This window comes from Calidris pugnax, unplaced genomic scaffold, assembly GCF_001431845.1.
Source record: "Calidris pugnax isolate Ruff unplaced genomic scaffold, ASM143184v1 scaffold54, whole genome shotgun sequence".
Lineage (NCBI taxonomy): Eukaryota > Metazoa > Chordata > Aves > Charadriiformes > Scolopacidae > Calidris > Calidris pugnax.
The window spans coordinates 8,930,574-8,948,389 of NW_015090864.1; the positions used below are offsets into that span (position 1 = coordinate 8,930,574).

Sequence of the window (17,816 nt, forward strand, 5' to 3'; positions counted from 1 at the left end):
TAATGTCCAGTTAAATGAGTTCAAAGTACAGCACAATGATCATCTGTAGAGAGCTTTTTATTCAAGACATAATTGATAACCTTAAACAAACCATAAACAGTATTCTCAGAAAACCCCTGGACCTCTTCCAAGGAGGTTTTTAAAGTGTTCCTAACACTTGGCTGTTCTCACAGAGACACGAAGAAGCACAAAGCAACAAGTATTTCCTCAGGTACAACAAATGGATTTTCAAATCCATACAGTCCACCTGTGAATGAACCGCATCACGGCATAGATGTAGTTTATCCACATTTAAAGAACTTGTTGCTCCTAATGGACAACACCACAGGGATGGAGAGCCAGCCTTACCAGGCTGCTTTGTTAGGTGGGTCTTGAACTCAAAGAGGTAAGAAACTCTGCTTTCAACCAAGCAGACATTGTGCCTGTTCAGAAATGAACCCCACAGATACCTGCCCAGGTCTGATTTGGAGATGCAACCTGCTTACCACTACAAGCGTTAGACCACCTCTCCTGGATGTCCCCAGCCAGTGACAAAAGTGGCTTTGTGGCCACTTGGCTTTGTGAGGCATGACAGCCATCAGCGTCACAGAAGGGCAAGACAACAAATTATAATTTTGAGAAATTTCAATCTTCCATCAATACAGTACGTATCTGGAAAACCCATTAAGACCACACAGTTTTCTAAAATGTTTGGGTTTGGAGAGAAACCTACATATACACTCTGGTAAGGACTAAGAGTATAGGCAAGCATGAAACTAAAACCAGCTGGAACTGAGGCCTGAATGGTCAATATTGAATTCTTTTTCATTTGTCTTGTTTGCAAAAACGGAATTTGAAAAAACTCAGGGAGGCACGTTACAGGCGAAAGACCTGACCTGGGCATCTGGGGTAAGAGCTGGCCGATGTGCACCTCGGCTTTCCACGCCACCTGCTGCCTGCAGTGACGATGTTGCTGTTCATTAAAATACACCTACTGAATGAAAATTCAGCAGGCAATATCTCAAGATAGTTTGAGTCCAGTCACCAACCATGGCAAGTGACTCGTTCTCATCTAGCTGGTACCAGGTGCATTGTAAACAAAATCGTTCTGTCCAAAATAAATGAAAATAGATTCATATCTACCATACTGCTCTTCTCTGCTCACATTCACTTCAAATCTGCTTAATAGGAACCTGGGATCTGAGGGTAATTCCAACTTTCCAATTTATTTAGAAAAAGAAATATAATTTCATTACTATTAATGAAAATAACCTGTTTTTGCAACTGATCTCCAAATTTACAGAATTCAAAAAATAAAGTCCAGGAAACAGGCCTGACATCTCCACACATTCAGAAGTCTTTTGCTTAACAAATTCAAATGGAAGTCACCTGAATGAGTCCATAAACAAATGTGGCACAATTATTTTCAGAATTAACAAAACATAGAAGAGACTATATCCTTCCATGGTATAATTATTAAAAAAAATGCAGAGAATTTAGACAAAGAAATCACTGCTTATTAAAAATGATAGCTGAGTGTACACCAAGCCCTTTCAACCTGACCTGCCTAATTTTCTATCAGAAACAAATCTGCTTTAAGCAGGCATGATCACAATAACACTGTATTCATTTTACATGCGAAACAAAATTGTTTTGTTGAAATTTGAAATTAAGAATTATGACTATTAATTCTAAAGGATTCAAGGCTATACTTTATGACAAAACATACAATGAAAACTAAGAATATGTGTAACCTTTTATATGCCAGGTATCAAAGGATAAGATCATTAAAAATGCTTTTCTTCTCAGCTTTAATAAATTTAATTAAATAGCAGCCTCACTCTCCTTTAAATTAAGGAGGCATTCACAGGATGAGCTGAGCTCTGCACGTACAGCATGGATTTAACCATTCTGCTATAGATGCAGTCGTAACACAGTGAGATTTAAAAAATGAAAAAATAAGGTAAGCTCATTTTTTTTAAACAAATGAATCTAGGACTACAAACATCATTATTCTCTAACTAAATTTGCTTAGTGTTACTACAGGGTGAAGCTAAAGTCATTTGCCCGCCTTTGTTTTGCTTTTGCATACTTAATATGCTTGCAGGTGTTATAAATTTAACTTTAACTTATTTACTGTGTTGTAGCTTTGGGGATAATTATAGCTTTATTACCATTTATTTTTGAGTCATTGAAACATACTTTCAAGCTTTAGTTTCATTTTTACATACTTTTTGTCCAGGAGTAAAAGAGCTGTTTACACATGTAGAATATTTGTACATATATTTTCTATGCTTGCCAGAAAAGGCAACTACTGAGATCAGTGTGCCTGCAGAAAAGGAACAAAGGGAGATATTGGAAAAATGTCTGAAAGTAATATTTTGAGAGACCTCATCTCTGCCACAGCATCAAACGTTATCATTACATATTCATACTCTGTACGATTCACATTTATCTAGTCTTGTATGTGACAGATCTGGGGGGGGTGAAAAAGAAAAATAAAAAAAGGAAAGTGTATTTATTTGATTGTCAATATATCCTCAGTCTGTCCAGTTCAGTTTATTATCTGCCCTCTTGTACCGCACCACCCTCTTTATATATCTCTGAGAATCGGTGTAGGGGTTTTGCTTTGTTTGCCTTTCAAATAACATAAAAGGCAGGGCTGCTGTTTCTCTTTGAGAGCACTGCATCCAAACACAGGCTTGAGACTCATTTTCCTAACAAAACCCCACCTTTGAGTATGGTCTGTGAAATAAAAAATTTCGATTATTTTAGCATTCTGAGTGTTTCCTGGTGGTGACCCACGTAATTACGATTCTCCTTTCTTCATGTACATAAAGAAAGTAGAGGCCATGCAAGAGGGGAAAGGCAAAGAAAATATAGCTGTCTTTATATGGAAAGTTACTTTTCCTTTATTTGTATTTATTTGTTTTATTCCCCCTCTTTAAATTCAAGCATTTTCACAGTCTTATCCTACCAAATCAAACAAGCAAAAAGCCATTACAGGCTTGTAGAAGTTCAGTCGATGTGAAGATTTCTGGCTTGCACAGAACTGAAGACACTGACTATGCAACACAGTTTAGGGGAATATTTTTACTTTAATTCCTGAGTGACCTCTCATCAATAAGACAGACATCTAAATAGCCCAGAAGCCCCTGATGGAGGGAGAGGCCTTTTACACGGCTCACGTTGCCAAGGAAGACGTGTCTGCACAGGTCTAATGATATTTCCCTGAGATAACGGTAGGGTGTTTTCCCTGCTATCCACACCACGGAAGCACAGGCATCTTTGGGGATAATACTGCTTTCCAGAGGATCAGTGAAAGTTGAAGACCACGTTTAGGTTACTGTACTGGGGGCTTTTCCAATCCAAAAAATAGAAGATGCCACTCTAAGGGAGTGTGTGAATACAACAATTTATAGCCTTTATTTCTAAAAGGTTTTACGAAACAGATGCCTGACTCAACATGACTGCAGTACACTGGACTTCAAAGACAGAAGATACACAAGGAAAGTTCGTGTTTCTTTAAAATTATTTGAACTGGTATTTTCCCTGCATGATGACATCATGATCATAATGACCACATGGTCCTTTCTCGTGGGATTTAAAGAGACTACCTGGATGCCTCCAAGGAAACCAGGGTCTACCTCTAATAGGAAAGATTTGCAAACCACAGACCTGAAATCACCAGAGATATACTAGCATAAAAGCACCCAGGTCTTTCTCAGGGTGGCCCTGACAGTGTCGGAGCATTACTGGTCTCGCAATTCAGACAGCTTTAATTCTGGAAACAGCAGGATATGAGATCTACCTACCTGCCACACACACAAAAAGGAATGTATTTCCTTTAAGGAAACCAACAAAGTTGGTTTCTAAATTGCATTTCCCACATTTCAGGTGTGGTTGCATGCAGCATTTTACAAGTATATGGTAAGTATGAAGCTGGGAGAGGAAAGGTTTCTTAAGGAGTAACTAGACAGAGAAAAATAATGTATAAAACAAACTTTACCTTTTCCATATTTTGTTCATCTTAACTAACTCAAATATATGCACATGAGGGCACAGCTGCTTCTTAAGAAGAATTTGCACAGTAAATTCACCACTAGCACAGTGAGAGCCACACAGCACAGGATGGGTTACAAATAAACCCTAGTAACGATCGAATTAACCTGAAAGGCCATGCAGAACCATCTGCAAATTCATCATGAATTTTGATTTTGTCTAACCCACCCAAAGCCCAACCAGCTTCCAGCCGATGCCAGCGCTCTAAAAGAGAACTGCCACAAATGTTTCCGTTTCCACTCCCAGCGTTTATAGCTGCCTGGGGCCCAAAGCAGGCAAAAAATGCGGTCCCAAGGCAGCTGTAGTTTCTCAAGAAAGATATACATTAAGGCTGTGTAGTCCACTATTTTATTGCCCTGCAGGACTAAAAATGGGAGATCATTTCTGCTAGAAATAAGAATTCCCAGCTCGCCAGCAGGACTCAGCATGCGCTTCTAGCTCCGAAAGAAACAAACATATAGCCACAAGTTTATGTCTAAAAATGTTATTTTACCCCATTCCAAAGATTACTATTGCTTCTCCTTAAGCCTATGTAACTGCATTCATGATAACAGAGGTAATAAAATCAAACAGAGAAATACAAAAAGAAGTCCTAAAAACTTCCAAAAACCTCAAATGCTTTTTTTTTTTTTTTTTTCATAGAAGGTGGCTACACATCTAAGATGTGATGCTGGGGTAAGGAAGGATTTATCAAGGGTGGTCAGAGAAAATCTTTTTTGGTAACATCTCCTATCATGACAGTTGAAATTGCCAGTCACTACCCTCTCCTGATTTGAAAACTAAAGTCATTGCTTTCTACCCATTCCCGACTGAAAATAAAAATGAAGTCTCTGCTTCAACTTTGCTAGAAGCAACAAATCCAAATTTTGTGAACTAGGAAACAGTCTAAAAAAAAAAAATAGAATCCATAAAGCACAAAGCTACTAGTAAGTCAGAGTAGGTTATTATGAATAAAAAAAACTTGGTAATACAGAGGAGCTCTCCTGAACTATGGAAAAAATAGTATGTATGAGTTCCCTTGTGTCTCTGATAACAGACACACATAGTGAATATGTAGAAATATTAACCAACATTTTTAATCTTTGAAGATTTTTCTCTCTCAGTGTTACAGGAGATGTTGCAAAAACAGAGAGATTTTATACTCAGATCTTACTACTGATAGTGAGAGACACGGGGAGACTTCACATTTTGGAGAAAACAGCAACAACAGCAAAAATGGTCATTTCTCCTTGCTCTCCCCTGCCTCTCCACACAACCAAGCCCTCTACCAGACCATGGTTGTGCCCTGGTGCTGCCCGCCCAGAGGGGAGCTGCAGACCTCCCCACCGTCCCTGATCTTGGTGCCCCATGGTACCACTTCCAATAAATACCCCACAGCAGCAGCAAGGAGTTGCTAGTGTGTGCTTGCTTTCACAGAAAAGAGCTTCCTTAGCCATTACTGCAGTTTGTGGGTTTCCCTTTGCCAACTCACGCAAGCACAGGGGCCGTTAACCCTCCTTGGACCTCTCCAGGAGGCACCAGTTTGCCTGCAAGAAGCACTATGGGAACAGCACAGAACACATACAAGGTAGGCACGCTCCTAAAATAGTCACATCTTAATTTTGCATTATTTTAAGACCTGGGGCATTAAGACACAGACATCTTCTAAAACATTAGCAGCTATTTTATTACCTAGAATATTTTTTCTCACATGCTTCTTTAGTTTTTGAGATTCCTGCTAACAACTTGTGCGTCAACAACATTCTGCAGAAATAGTGTTGCAGTTGTATTACACAGATAGCTTTTCCTCTATTAGTCTTTTATTTTATGTATTTAATATAACTGAATGACTTTGCCCTGATGCCTGGGCAGAAGACATCATAAGAGTTTCACTCTTCCTCAGTTCCTCATTTTATATACATTTTTCCTTTACTACACTGCCACTCGTTACCGTTTTGGAAGAAATAATCTGTCTTTTCAATTTCTTTTCACACATTTTCCGTGCCCTTAATCATTCTTGTCACCTTTTCCTCACTCCCTCCATTTCTGTAGTGTTCCTTCCACGATGGAGTGACCAGCACTCACAGAAGCCTCAAGCATTGATTTATACTTAATTAACTTCTAAAGCCCTCAAACTAGCAAACAAAATTATTAGTCAACAATGCCTGAAGAGCCATTGGATTGACCCAGGCCTCCAAACAGAAGCTGGAATTTGGAACAGCTTGCTCAGCAAACCTTCTGTATATTTTAACTTCACACCCAAGAGCTTTCCAGTGAGGTTAATTAGGAATTGCAGCTCTTTATTTCACTCTCGTGGGTGACAGTATATGGGATTTACATGCTCAGATTCACATTTTACTGCACATACTCTTTCCCCAGAGTACAGAAGGAGATGCTGTATGACACAATTTCACTATATAACATGAATTTACATATGGAGATTGTTCTTGCTCCCCAGACTACATTCAGATCCATCACATTTCTCCTCCTATCTTCCATGGAGAGCCAGCCACTCTCACTTTTTGCTGTGATCCGCTGCAGCAAAACCTCTTCCAGCAAATCACACCATTTCACTCCACACAAGGCATTTTTCTTTCCCGGGAAGCCAGGATGAACTCCAGTTGAGAGAAGTTGGAAAAAGGTAAAATCCTAGTTTCTTTTCCCCATGCTGTCAGAAAAGCAGCAGCATACTGAATTTTTCCTTTTCATCTTTCTCTTGTTCTTCTAGTCATAGTTAGTGGGAAAGATCAATATTTCTCCAACAGGTGAATATTCTGTCCAAAATGTTTTTTGACGATTATGGGGATGTTCAGCCCAGCAGCACTAGAAAATGGGTAGGGTTGCTAGTTATGGCTCTACTGCAGCCCACTCCTCTGCTGTTGTCAGACAGCACGACCAAGGAAAAGCCTTCCCACCTGCATGAAATGCATATATCTCCATGTTGGGTAACATTTGATAAGGGGAAAGGGGGTGGCTTTAATCAGCCAAATTAAGTATGTAAACTCAATACCAAAAGTGAGTTTTGTCATTATAACTATGAGCTGTTCTCACTTTGGAGAGCAAGATCAGCCACTTCTGAGATCTCCAAGATGCTACCAGAATACAGTTCTGCAGAGCAGCAGCAGTCCTATGTAGAAGGAAAAAGGAGGAAACATCAAGAAACCTGCAACTATGTTTGCTAGACAGGAAAACAGAAAACTGCAGCAAAAATTAATAGGATTTTATCAGTCTGAAATATTAAAAATTTAACAAACTATTTCCCTGATCAAAATCTGTGCTTGTTCAGAATGCAGTCATCCCAAGCAAACATCAATAAAACATCACTCATTTGTTTCTGGCAAAAAGTCTAGAAACTGGTCAGCAATGCTTAGAGAAAACCTCATGCATTTTCTCCTTTGGATAAGCCACCTACATTAAATTTTATTTTTTCCAATTCAAAAGCTATTCTCTCCCATCCCCCTCCAAATTAATTCTGGTTCTTTAGGATTTAGCTTCTAGGAGTGTTCTTTTACAGTCCCCTTCTTCAGTCTTGGTTTAGTTGTTTTGTAAGAATACACGTGATGAAAACTGGATCAGCACAGTGAAAGTTGAGAACCTGAACTGGGAGATCAAGAGCTGCAGGGATGCCCAGCTGACTTACCCTGCAGTGACCTACACTGCTGCTATGAGAGCTTAGAACCTGCAACAGCAAAAACCACAGTACAAAGAAATCAGCTGAGCTGTCTCAGTACTCTACTGTCCTTGCTGGTCTGCATTAACTCAATCAAGTTTTCTCTCTGTTGTGCATATAAATATATGAAAAGGAAAACATCTTGGATAGGAGGTCCTCATCCCCAGAACTGTAGCTTGGTCCAAGTTGAGAAGAATGAAATGAGGCCTCTTGTCCACTCAACAAAACCACATCCTCAACATCCAACTCTTTGCAGTTCTGCACACAGGCCATCTGTGGGTCCCCCTGCCCTCATGTGTCACACACACTCCCGAGGCTGCTTGAGACACAACCTCTCACACGTGCCTTTGGGAAGATTGGAGCAGCTGTGCAGCACGAGCCCAGGAGAGCACCAGTCTGCTCTACTCAAACTTCTCTTACAGTTTACATCAAATAAAACAAGTGAAAACATCACAGTCCACATAGAACGTTCAACTTTGCAACATCCCTGCAAGAGCTGCACAACAGGGCTAGGGGCAGAGGAAAGCTGAGCATTCAAAACCTGCTTTTGTTCATCTGTCCCTCAAAACAGCCAAGTTCACTAAGGCTGAGCACACAGTGCAGAAAGAACAAGAGATCGCTGGAGCTGGGATCTCCGTGGCTTTGGGCAGGACATGGACCTGTTCTCCCAGCATGCTGCCGAGCACAGCACGTCTCCCCTGCCTGCATGGAGGTGGAGAATGGAAATGGCCCTGCATCCCCCACGCCTCCTCCCTCTCACTGCCCACTGTGTGAGACCGGTGTGGGGGATGAGAGATGTACCCAGAAGAAAGCAGTAAGAAGAATGTTTTTTTATGTACCTGACAGACTTCAGAGAATAAACTGCAACCTGCTCCTGCTCGCAGGCAACATGGTCCTACAAGACCCAACAAACATCATCTACAACAGTTCCTTATGTACACAAAATTAACTTCTACTCTCTTCCAGCGAACATGACTCTGATACAAGGTTTGTTCCGCAAAAAAAATAAATTACCAGTTAAAACATTTTTTAAAAAATGATTTTTTTTCTTCTAGTGCAGCACTCGGAGGAAATATGAAAGGCTCAGCAAGGCAGATCGCAGTGTAAGCTCCTGAGCGTTCAGAGAATATATAATAGAAGAATGTGTCAAACCTGAAACATGGTAACAGAGCTGCTCCAAAAGAAAAAGGAAAATCCTAAAACAGAAAAAAGGGTAGAAGTGTGTAGGAAAGACAGGCCTGATTATCTTCTACATTACATCAGGAAAAAAAAAAAAGTGACTGAAGACAGTACAGCTATTCTAGAAAGAAATCGGGACGCTTGAGATGAGGTACTGCCTGGGACTGCAGATCAAATACTCTCCAGCCCATTAGGCAAGGCTGTGGTTATCTTTGGCTTCTTTATAACGTAGAGGCACTGGGACATAATCAATTTACCAGAGGGAGACAATCCATTGTACTTATCCAGAACCAGCCCACACTCAGCTGGCAAACAGCCCGCCACGTGGCAGGGACGCGTGGAGGGGGCTCTCAAGCAGGAGCATCCCAGGATCTCGGGATCAGCTTGGGAGCTCGGCAGTCCAGGATGGGGAGTAAAGGTAAAGCAACAGTAATTCTCACGTCTAAAACCAGGTGGCCACAGGCAAATTTTTAAGAAAACTGCTCAGTGAATGAATATATGTCTTTTCCTTGGCCGGTGCTAACTGTGCTGAGAAATTGTTTGGGAGGAAGTTGGGTGGCTTGGCCTGAAACAGTGCCAGAGACATTTGAACAATTTACAGGTTTCATTTACCAGGCGAGATGCAGCCTGCCAGTCCAGAGCACCTCCACCACATTTTCTAAGAAATGCCTGTTTGGGTAAGGACTCTGGATTTCCCCGTAATTAAAAATGAGTCACTAACTTAATTTCCCCTCCTACTATTTTTTCCTTAGCATTTTATTACATCTTAAATACACAGAAATTCTACTGCAAGGTGCTTGGAGCACATTTGTCCTTGTTCCACAAAACACCAAGCACAAACACTGTATTCTTTAGACAGGGAAAAATAAACAAAGTCGGGTAAGAGGAGAGGGTCGACGTTACCTTCTCTCTGCCACTTTGCTCTAGTCCTATGCAGATAAACAGCCAACTACCTGAAAAAGATGGTTTATATTACTCAGACCTAAACCTACACGGCACCTTCTCATCCAAGCACTCCAGCAGTTGCGTGTTTCCTTATTTTCCTTCCATACCTGCCAAAAACCTCTCTCTCTACCCGCCTGCTCTAATGTAAAGAGTGTTTTACTCAAAAGCGTTGCGGCGCTGCCACTCTGTAAAACCTCCTCTGGTCAGGGCAGGTCCATTTCTCCAACACCGAATCATTTACAAAAGTTATTTTCTTAACTAGGAAAAATCTTGGAGGAGAGCCCCTCATACCAAGCCCAAGGAACCCCCCTGACACAGCCAGCGCTGTTCTCCCCCCACTGCCCTGCCGTGCCCCCGGAGCAGCGGGCAGAGCAGGAGAGGAGGTGATGGGAGAGCACATCTCCTCTCAAACACACACGACAAGCTCAGATACAGATTTCCTGAAGTGCCTTCCAATACCTGTGCCATTGAGCACTTAAAATGAGCATTTCTCATTAAGCAGTATTTTGAAGCTGATTTTAAACACTAGCAGCGTGATTGGTAACATACCCCTATTTATTTATACTCCAATTTATCAAACAGGCACATTTGATAGATTTCTGCTGATTTATAAATTTATACAGTATTTTGAAATGCTCTTTTGAACATTACTGCCACTTAAATCTATTTTATGGCTACCACAGGAAGCAAGGTTAGGGCATTACATAGTCCACTGCACCACAGGAATTGTGGTTTGTTCTCAACACTAATCAGATAAAAAACAGATTAAAAGTTAAATCCATATTTGTACACCTCCTGTTTGGCCTCATTCTGCTTTGGCCATCCACTGACTTCAATGAAGTGTTTAACATAAGGTAAGCTCTCTCCTAATCACCTTAAAACACTCCCTGCTTCTTTCTTCTCTCCCACGATTGCTCTGCATGGCTACTGTGTAGAATATCTATTTTGTACATTGTGAAAATTGTCTCACCTTAAATTACAGTGGTTTATGTAACAACATTATATACAATGCATTTGCAGGTTCCTGAGAATCTATTTTAAGACAAAATTCTAATTAAAGATAGAGAAAATTGTTCACATAATACACAATAAGCAGACTTAAATGGACATGAACAACTCTTCTACACACACCTCCCTGTGAATGTTTTATTACAAACAATTACAGTTTGTCCTGTTGCTTTGTATAGTCACAAGATGATCTTTTTTTCCTCTCTTAATAAGGACACAGGAAAGGAAAAGATTAAAAATGCCTTACGTCCTTTGTTTTCCCAGAAGAATACACAAGCAAGCCCTTCTTAGTATTCAGCCCTAAGGCAAAATTTTCATCTATTCAAAATCCTTGCTGAAGCTATTCCTTACTGAACTGTTTACTAAATACTCATATGCTGAATGCATCTCATCCTCAGTGACATCTTTTTTGCTTAAGTGTAGTGAGGGTCACTGAAAATGGAACAGTTTTATATAGCTCTGAGGTAATACTTCATTGTACTGATTATTCCCAGTTTCCCAGCTCACTTTGGTCCCAAACCTGATGGTAATTTGAATATGACTGAGAACTTGATAAATAAGAACAGCAAAATTTTCCTTTTTTTTTTTTTATTCCATTTTACTTAGTGCACAAAACTCCATTTTCTAAGGAGCTGATACACAGTATTACTATTAACGTTAAGGTCTAGAATAACATGTTTGCTTATGAAAGCCAGTCTAGAGTGTAAAATATGAAGCCATATTAGAGGTAACGAATTAACTGCATTTAAAAACACAAAACAGGCAGGATAGTTAAGGAGAGAGTATGTTTCCTGTGGATTTTTTCAGTTGGAGCCTTTTAAAACATTTGCAGCAAAATATTTGTTGTAGTTGTTACAAATACCGTGTTCTTAACATCTCAAATCAAAAACACCAGCAGGATCAAGCCTATAAAAGCCCAGAGAAGTTCTTAGTGGCTTTGAATACAGAAGGATCATGTAATTAATAAGACTGTATTTTACAAAGGAATATATAATTTATATATAATATAATACATGTAATAATGTAGAATTTAACATATAATTTACAATTATATGCCTGCCAAATCAAGTTATTTGAACAAGTTTTTAAAAGAGCTGATGATGTGACCCAGCAGCACTGACGCTGCACAGCTCGTGTGCCCTTGAATACTTCAGGCAGTTTAAGAAGGAACTTCATTGTAAACTGTTTGGTCTTTGCCCCCTCGTATTTTAAAGGAAGTTCTTTTGGCCGAGATGAAGGAAAATTAAAACGAACATTATTGACATAAAATATTAAAAGGCAGGCTTTCCGAAGCCAGCTTCAGTGCATTTTAACTTTTGCCTTTAAATTCCATTATGGGCAGTGTTTTGCAGCACATTATCAGTGATGCAGAAGACCACGCTCATGGTAAAGTTCTGCAGCACAAAGTATAAAACACGCTGATGATTTAACATCTCGCACAACCCAGCGTTGCCCACATGGGGGTCAAAAGCCAGGGTTCAGCTGGACTCACAAATACATCACCCTGACTCAAACAGAGCATCCCTAAATAGTAGCAGTCACTAACATACACTCATTACATTAATAAATTGCTCGCTAATGGGAGCGGTGACAACTAAGACGTGCACTTAGTGGCCCTGTTTGCAGCCCGCCCCCGATGCCTGAATGCCCGTTTTTTTCTCTGGGTGACGTTCTAAAGGCTCAAAAGTGCATGAAGAAAATCTGCTCAGCGTTGTGGAAAAAAAAAAATTAAAAAAAGAATAAAATCAAAGAGTGTCTGCTGAAAATTCCTAAAACGCTTCGGCCCTAATCTCCCGGACCAGAGAGTGGGCTTGCAGAATGCTAAACTTGCTTTTCAAAGAAGATCAAAGCAACACGAGCAACAATTAAACACCCAGGTGTGCGCATGCGCGGGGGCAGCGCCGAGGCGGCGAGCGCCGCTGCTCAGTCAGCCCCCAACGCACCGCCGACTTATCTAATCGCCACACGTGTGGTTTGAAAGGACAGCAGACGTGTTTAAAAGGGACGCAGAAATCGTCTGCCTTCATGTATAAAATGTGTTTTATGCACACGCAACACTTTTTTTTTTTTTTGAGACACGCTACTTTTATTCATTTTGAAAAGCTCCTTCGCCACTAATTAAACCAGCCTGTAATTTTGGTGTTTAGTGAGTCAAAGATAGATGAAGTTGCAGTTGCATATCTACCCTTCCTATCATGACTTAGTCTTTCAACAGGGTTACTTTAACCCCTTGAAGGCCAGCTGCTCGCCTCACCCAACACCCCAAGAACCAACCTCAAGCGGCATCCGGCCCTTTGGCAGCTTATCAAGGGCACCGCTGAGATTTTTATTTTCTTACTTCAACTTTTAGGCAACATTGGCCATTCTGCCCAAGTCTGATCCCTTCTGCAGGCACTTACACAAGAAATACTCACGCTAGAAGGTGAGTGGGCTCAGACAAGAAGTGCTCCTGGTGGCAGGTGAGTGCCCAAGGGAGTGACGTTGCCTGATGGGCTCTACGCCTCCGGCACGGGGGGAGACTTCACAGCCAACCTGCTGTTTCCCTGACAATACCGTTTGTCTGTTTTCCCCTTCTCAAGCTGGTATTTCAGCAGAACGGAAAAAACCCACCCAAACCAAAAAAAAAAAACAAACCAAACAACCAAAACACGACAGCAGCTGTGGGAAAAAACTCTTCAAAGTTCACAGGGTGAGTAAGGAAGGAGTAAAACCCCGAATGAACTCTCCTGGCTGAACTGGGTTAGGATGAAAAATGCTCCTGCTAAATGTTGAAAATTTAGGTCAGCCTTGTTTATATGAAAATATAAACCACTGACATTTTGAGAAGCATGTGAATCGAAGCGATATTTCAGCGTTCTCTCTGAATCACACTGGGCCGCCAGGCCCTTTTATAGCAACCGATATTTCCCCCTTCAAATTAAAATAAAAGTAGTCTGAATTGTCACTTAAGCTGTAAGCAGCCACATATTGGAGTACCATGCTTTAAAGTCTAGTGGCAGCAGCTGCTGAAATAGTTCATATTTTCAAAATACACCGAGTTAACCGAGTAGATACTTGGGAAACATTTAACAGAAGAAAACAAAGTAAGGGTTTTTTGAAAGCTATCTGCTTTTTTCTTCCCCTGTATTAATACGGTTTACATTATTCCCCTATGAGTATCAGAGAAGACGAGAAAAAGGTAATTGATGCTTTTCTGAGACCTAATTGATGTTATCCAAAACATGCATCACACCAGATATCCATTACATTTAACACAGCTCAACATAAGGCGATTTTGACGATGCGAAAAGGGCTCAATCCTATTTCTCTTCAAAACCACGTGAATAGTTTATTATATACAGAACCAGGCTCAGTGATTCATTTTGATAAAATGCTACTCAGCGGCTTCAAGACTGCCTGAGTATTTTGTCTGCCTATGCTGGGGCCTCCTACTGCTGCCATTGAAACAAATGGCAAAATTCCCATTTACTTCCACGGGAGGAGAGCCAAGCCCTTAGAAACCTTTGTGCTTAAGGAAAAACATTTTTCCTCCCACTCATGACTACAGTTCCCTTGAAAAACCAATGGAAATGTTTAAGAAGTCAGGTGGTTAGGACTGGGCCCAAAGGTCAGGAACAAAGAATATTAATACAGTCTTGCTATTGAAAAACTGAGCAGCATCCTCAAAGCGTTGTTGTTGTTTTTAAACAGAAAATGTCACTCTCGGCTCTAACTAGGAAGATTTTTAAAATATATATAAATCTGGGAAGAAGAAATGAAGCACACATTTCATTTAGTGTCTGGATTACAGATTCTTATTAAACAAACCAGAGCTCATTATAAAATCAATATCAACTTAACCACTATACTCCCAGGAGAAATGGCAAAAAAGGTCACTCCAAGAAATTCAAACAATTTTCCTGCTGGAAGGGCACGATTTTAATTACAGATACTATTAATTAGAGCTGTCAGTAGGAAGATTGTCCTGTTAATTATCACAAATTCAGTTTCAAGTGTGAGTTTGGAACCTGGGGGGCTTTTTCTTAAAATTAAGAATTCTTGTATTCATGTTTAATGGAAGAAAAAGACTACCTATCCCTTCTGTGGTTTAAATAAGCCAACAGCAAGTTCCCTATTTAAACAAAACAAAAATATTTATGGCCACAGTCTCTTTGGCCAGCAAAACTGATCGGACAAACTGCTGTTTTGTTCAGACTTTATCCTGGAGGACACTCCTTTTTTTTCTTCCACTGGAAATGTTCTTGCTCTCTGTTGCTTTGGAAGTCATTAAATCTAAAGATGTAATGTAATTTAAAGATTTTTTTTTTTTTTTTGCAGCAAACATTCCATTTAAACTGAAAACCAGAATCACTCCTGAAGATACTAATTGTTACAGAAACATTCATATTTATCATTCTGTACTACAATCTCCCTGGACCCAGCCTATGGAGATGTACTTAATCTGCTACATCTTTAACACGTAAGAGGTACAGGCAGACCCAAACTTTGCAAGGAAATAAGAGTTTATTCCCGTATGACTCCCAGCTGCCAATTTAAATCTATCTCAGCCCCAGAATACAGAAAGGCCATAACGTCTGATCCTAAGCAGAACAAGAGGGTAAAATAAAACTTGACAGAAGAGTGCCATTAGCGAGACCCTATGGGTGCACAGCAGACACAGATACTACAGAAACAATGTTTATACATTCTTGAATTCTTTTTTTCCTGGTCACACTCCAAATATTTTGGGATAGCAGACAAGGGCTGTGTGATATACGACTGTAACACATGCATTACCACAGCAATAACACACCAAGAAATAAGTGCCATGATCTAAAACAAACTTCAGGAAGATGCAGAGTGTCTCTCCACCCAATACTTCTGAAACCGAAAGAGAAAGCCTGGGCTTTCTGATTTATTTCAGGAAATCTGAGCGCAGTCCTCCCGTATTACTGGGTACACATCTGCTACCATTGTTCTCCCAGAACCAGTCCCGGTTCACCTCCCCATCTATCAGCATTAGATTTCATTTTATCTGAATAATGGCAGAAGGTGGCAACAGATCGGGTCAAAGGCTCTTTTCATATCAGACCCTGAAGAAGTCGATTACTCAAAAAGAGAGACATCTTCAGATAACCGTGCAATCCATTCCTCATAAATGTTAAAGATTTTTTGTTATTAATAGTGGCAGGGGTGACAGATTATGGATATTAATGTTATTTTTCAGAGAATTTCAATGGCAAGGGCTTCTTTTCTCTTTTTTTTTTTTTTTTTTGTGTTTCTAATTAGGCACGAATTTACAACAACTACCAGAATAGCCAAGATTAATACCCAGCAATAAAAAGCCGCTAGAGTGAATCCCCGGGAATACGGCTGGAGCGGGGGACAGCGGCGGAAACAAACCCACCCCCTCGGCTCCCGGTACGAGCAGGGTCCCCCCGGGGGAGCGGGGCGGGGGTCGGACGGCTCGGTCCTTACCTGATAAGCAGCGGGGGCGTCGGAGCCGGCGTCGCCCCCCAGGGCCGAGAGCTTCTCCTTGAGGCGGTGGTGGGCGCGGTGGCGGAGGCAGTAGGCGACCCCCGACGCCGCCAGGACCCCGGCGATGCAGGCGAGGGAGAGGAGGGTGAGGATGAGGAATTTGGCGGATTCTGCCTCTTCCCCGCGCCGCGGGAGCGGCGGGACGCTGTTTTTCTGCAGGGGAGGAGAGAGAGGGCAGCGCCTGAGTTGCGCGGATCGCGGAGGAGCGCGGAGGCGGGAGGAAGACCCGTCAGGGAAAAAAAGCGCTAACTTTCAGCCGAGGAGGGAGGCCAAAGGAACGGGCAGGGACAGCCCCCAACTGCCATGTCCCCCTTCCATCCCGCCGGATCGCATTTAACTACCGAAAGGCGGAGGCGGGCGCGCCGGCTGCGCGCAATCAGCGCGGCGCGCCCCGCGGCTCCGTGCCCCCCTCCCCCCGCGCCCCGCACACCGCCCCGCGGGACCGCATCCAGGGCCAGGGGCTGCCAGGGGCAAAATCCGGGATTATTGGTTTGTTTTTTTTTTCTTGGGGTGAAAAATAAAACAGAGCAATAATAATAACAATAATAATAAAAAGTAGGCGGCGGTCCTTCCTTTTGTCTGTTGTAGAACGAAAAGGATTAAAAAAAAAGCCCGATAGTTCCAAACTCCTCCAGATTACTATTATTTTTGCAGCAATAGGAGAGAATCCTTCTAGTGCATTTCACTTGTCTCCGTGTGCTAAAAAGTTGTACAATAATTTCCCCTCATTAGCTTCATTATAAGCTATATTAGCAACAATTAAAAACGCAACATGAAAATGAAAAGACCAGGCGCGCAAATTGCAGCAAGACTCATTTGGCCTGCATTCCCCCTTTCACAATTACCAGGGAAATGAATTGAAAAGCACGCCCCTGCCTCAGTCCTGGTTGCTACAAGATGAGAACAATTAGCAAACTCCTTTCCACCACCTAATTTCGCGTGGTAACAAAATGGATTTTTCCCCATGAATGCCTAGCCGGCCTATTCATTATCTCTCCTCTATTAGTAATTTTCTGCTCCGTATTCAGCTAGCCAGCTCTTAATTTCCTCCTGTCTTGCAGTGTACACAGTGGCTCTTATGTCAGGCCAGGTCCATTTTTATCTTGTAATCATAAAGGCCACCAAAGCAATTATCGCTGGTCTTGACTGTAAAAGCTTGTCATTAATTAGCCTCCTTGCCTTCAGTGCTGCGGATTAGCCGGGGCTGAGGCTGAGTTAATGGAAATGCAGGTTCAATAAGACTCCCGGATTTTCTTGCCTGGATGCTCGGAGCGGAGGAGGATTTGCCGGGTTTGTAACCCCCGGGCAGCGGCGGGGGGGGCGGGCGCAGGGCTCGCCCAGAGCCAGCCGTGTGCCGCCCGCCTCCGCGCCCGCGCAGCCACCGCCGGACCCTCCGCCTCCCTCCCCTCCCCTAAACCGCAGCCAGCCCCTCCTCCAAATCCCAACAGCCACCAGGAGGACGGGTCTGTGTCCCCCC

The 17,816-nt window shown here is 41.8% G+C and overlaps 1 protein-coding gene across 1 annotated transcript in view; it reads right to left on the reverse strand.

Annotated features, from left to right (window-relative positions):
- The window catches only part of PTPRN2 (protein tyrosine phosphatase, receptor type, N polypeptide 2), a 644,397-nt gene that overhangs the window by 90,111 nt on the left and 536,470 nt on the right, over positions 1–17,816 (reverse strand). Inside the window, exon 13 of the mRNA XM_014945055.1 lies at positions 16,280–16,492. Within this exon, the coding sequence (XP_014800541.1) occupies positions 16,280–16,492 (213 nt within the window). The remainder of the gene's footprint in view (positions 1–16,279; positions 16,493–17,816) is intronic.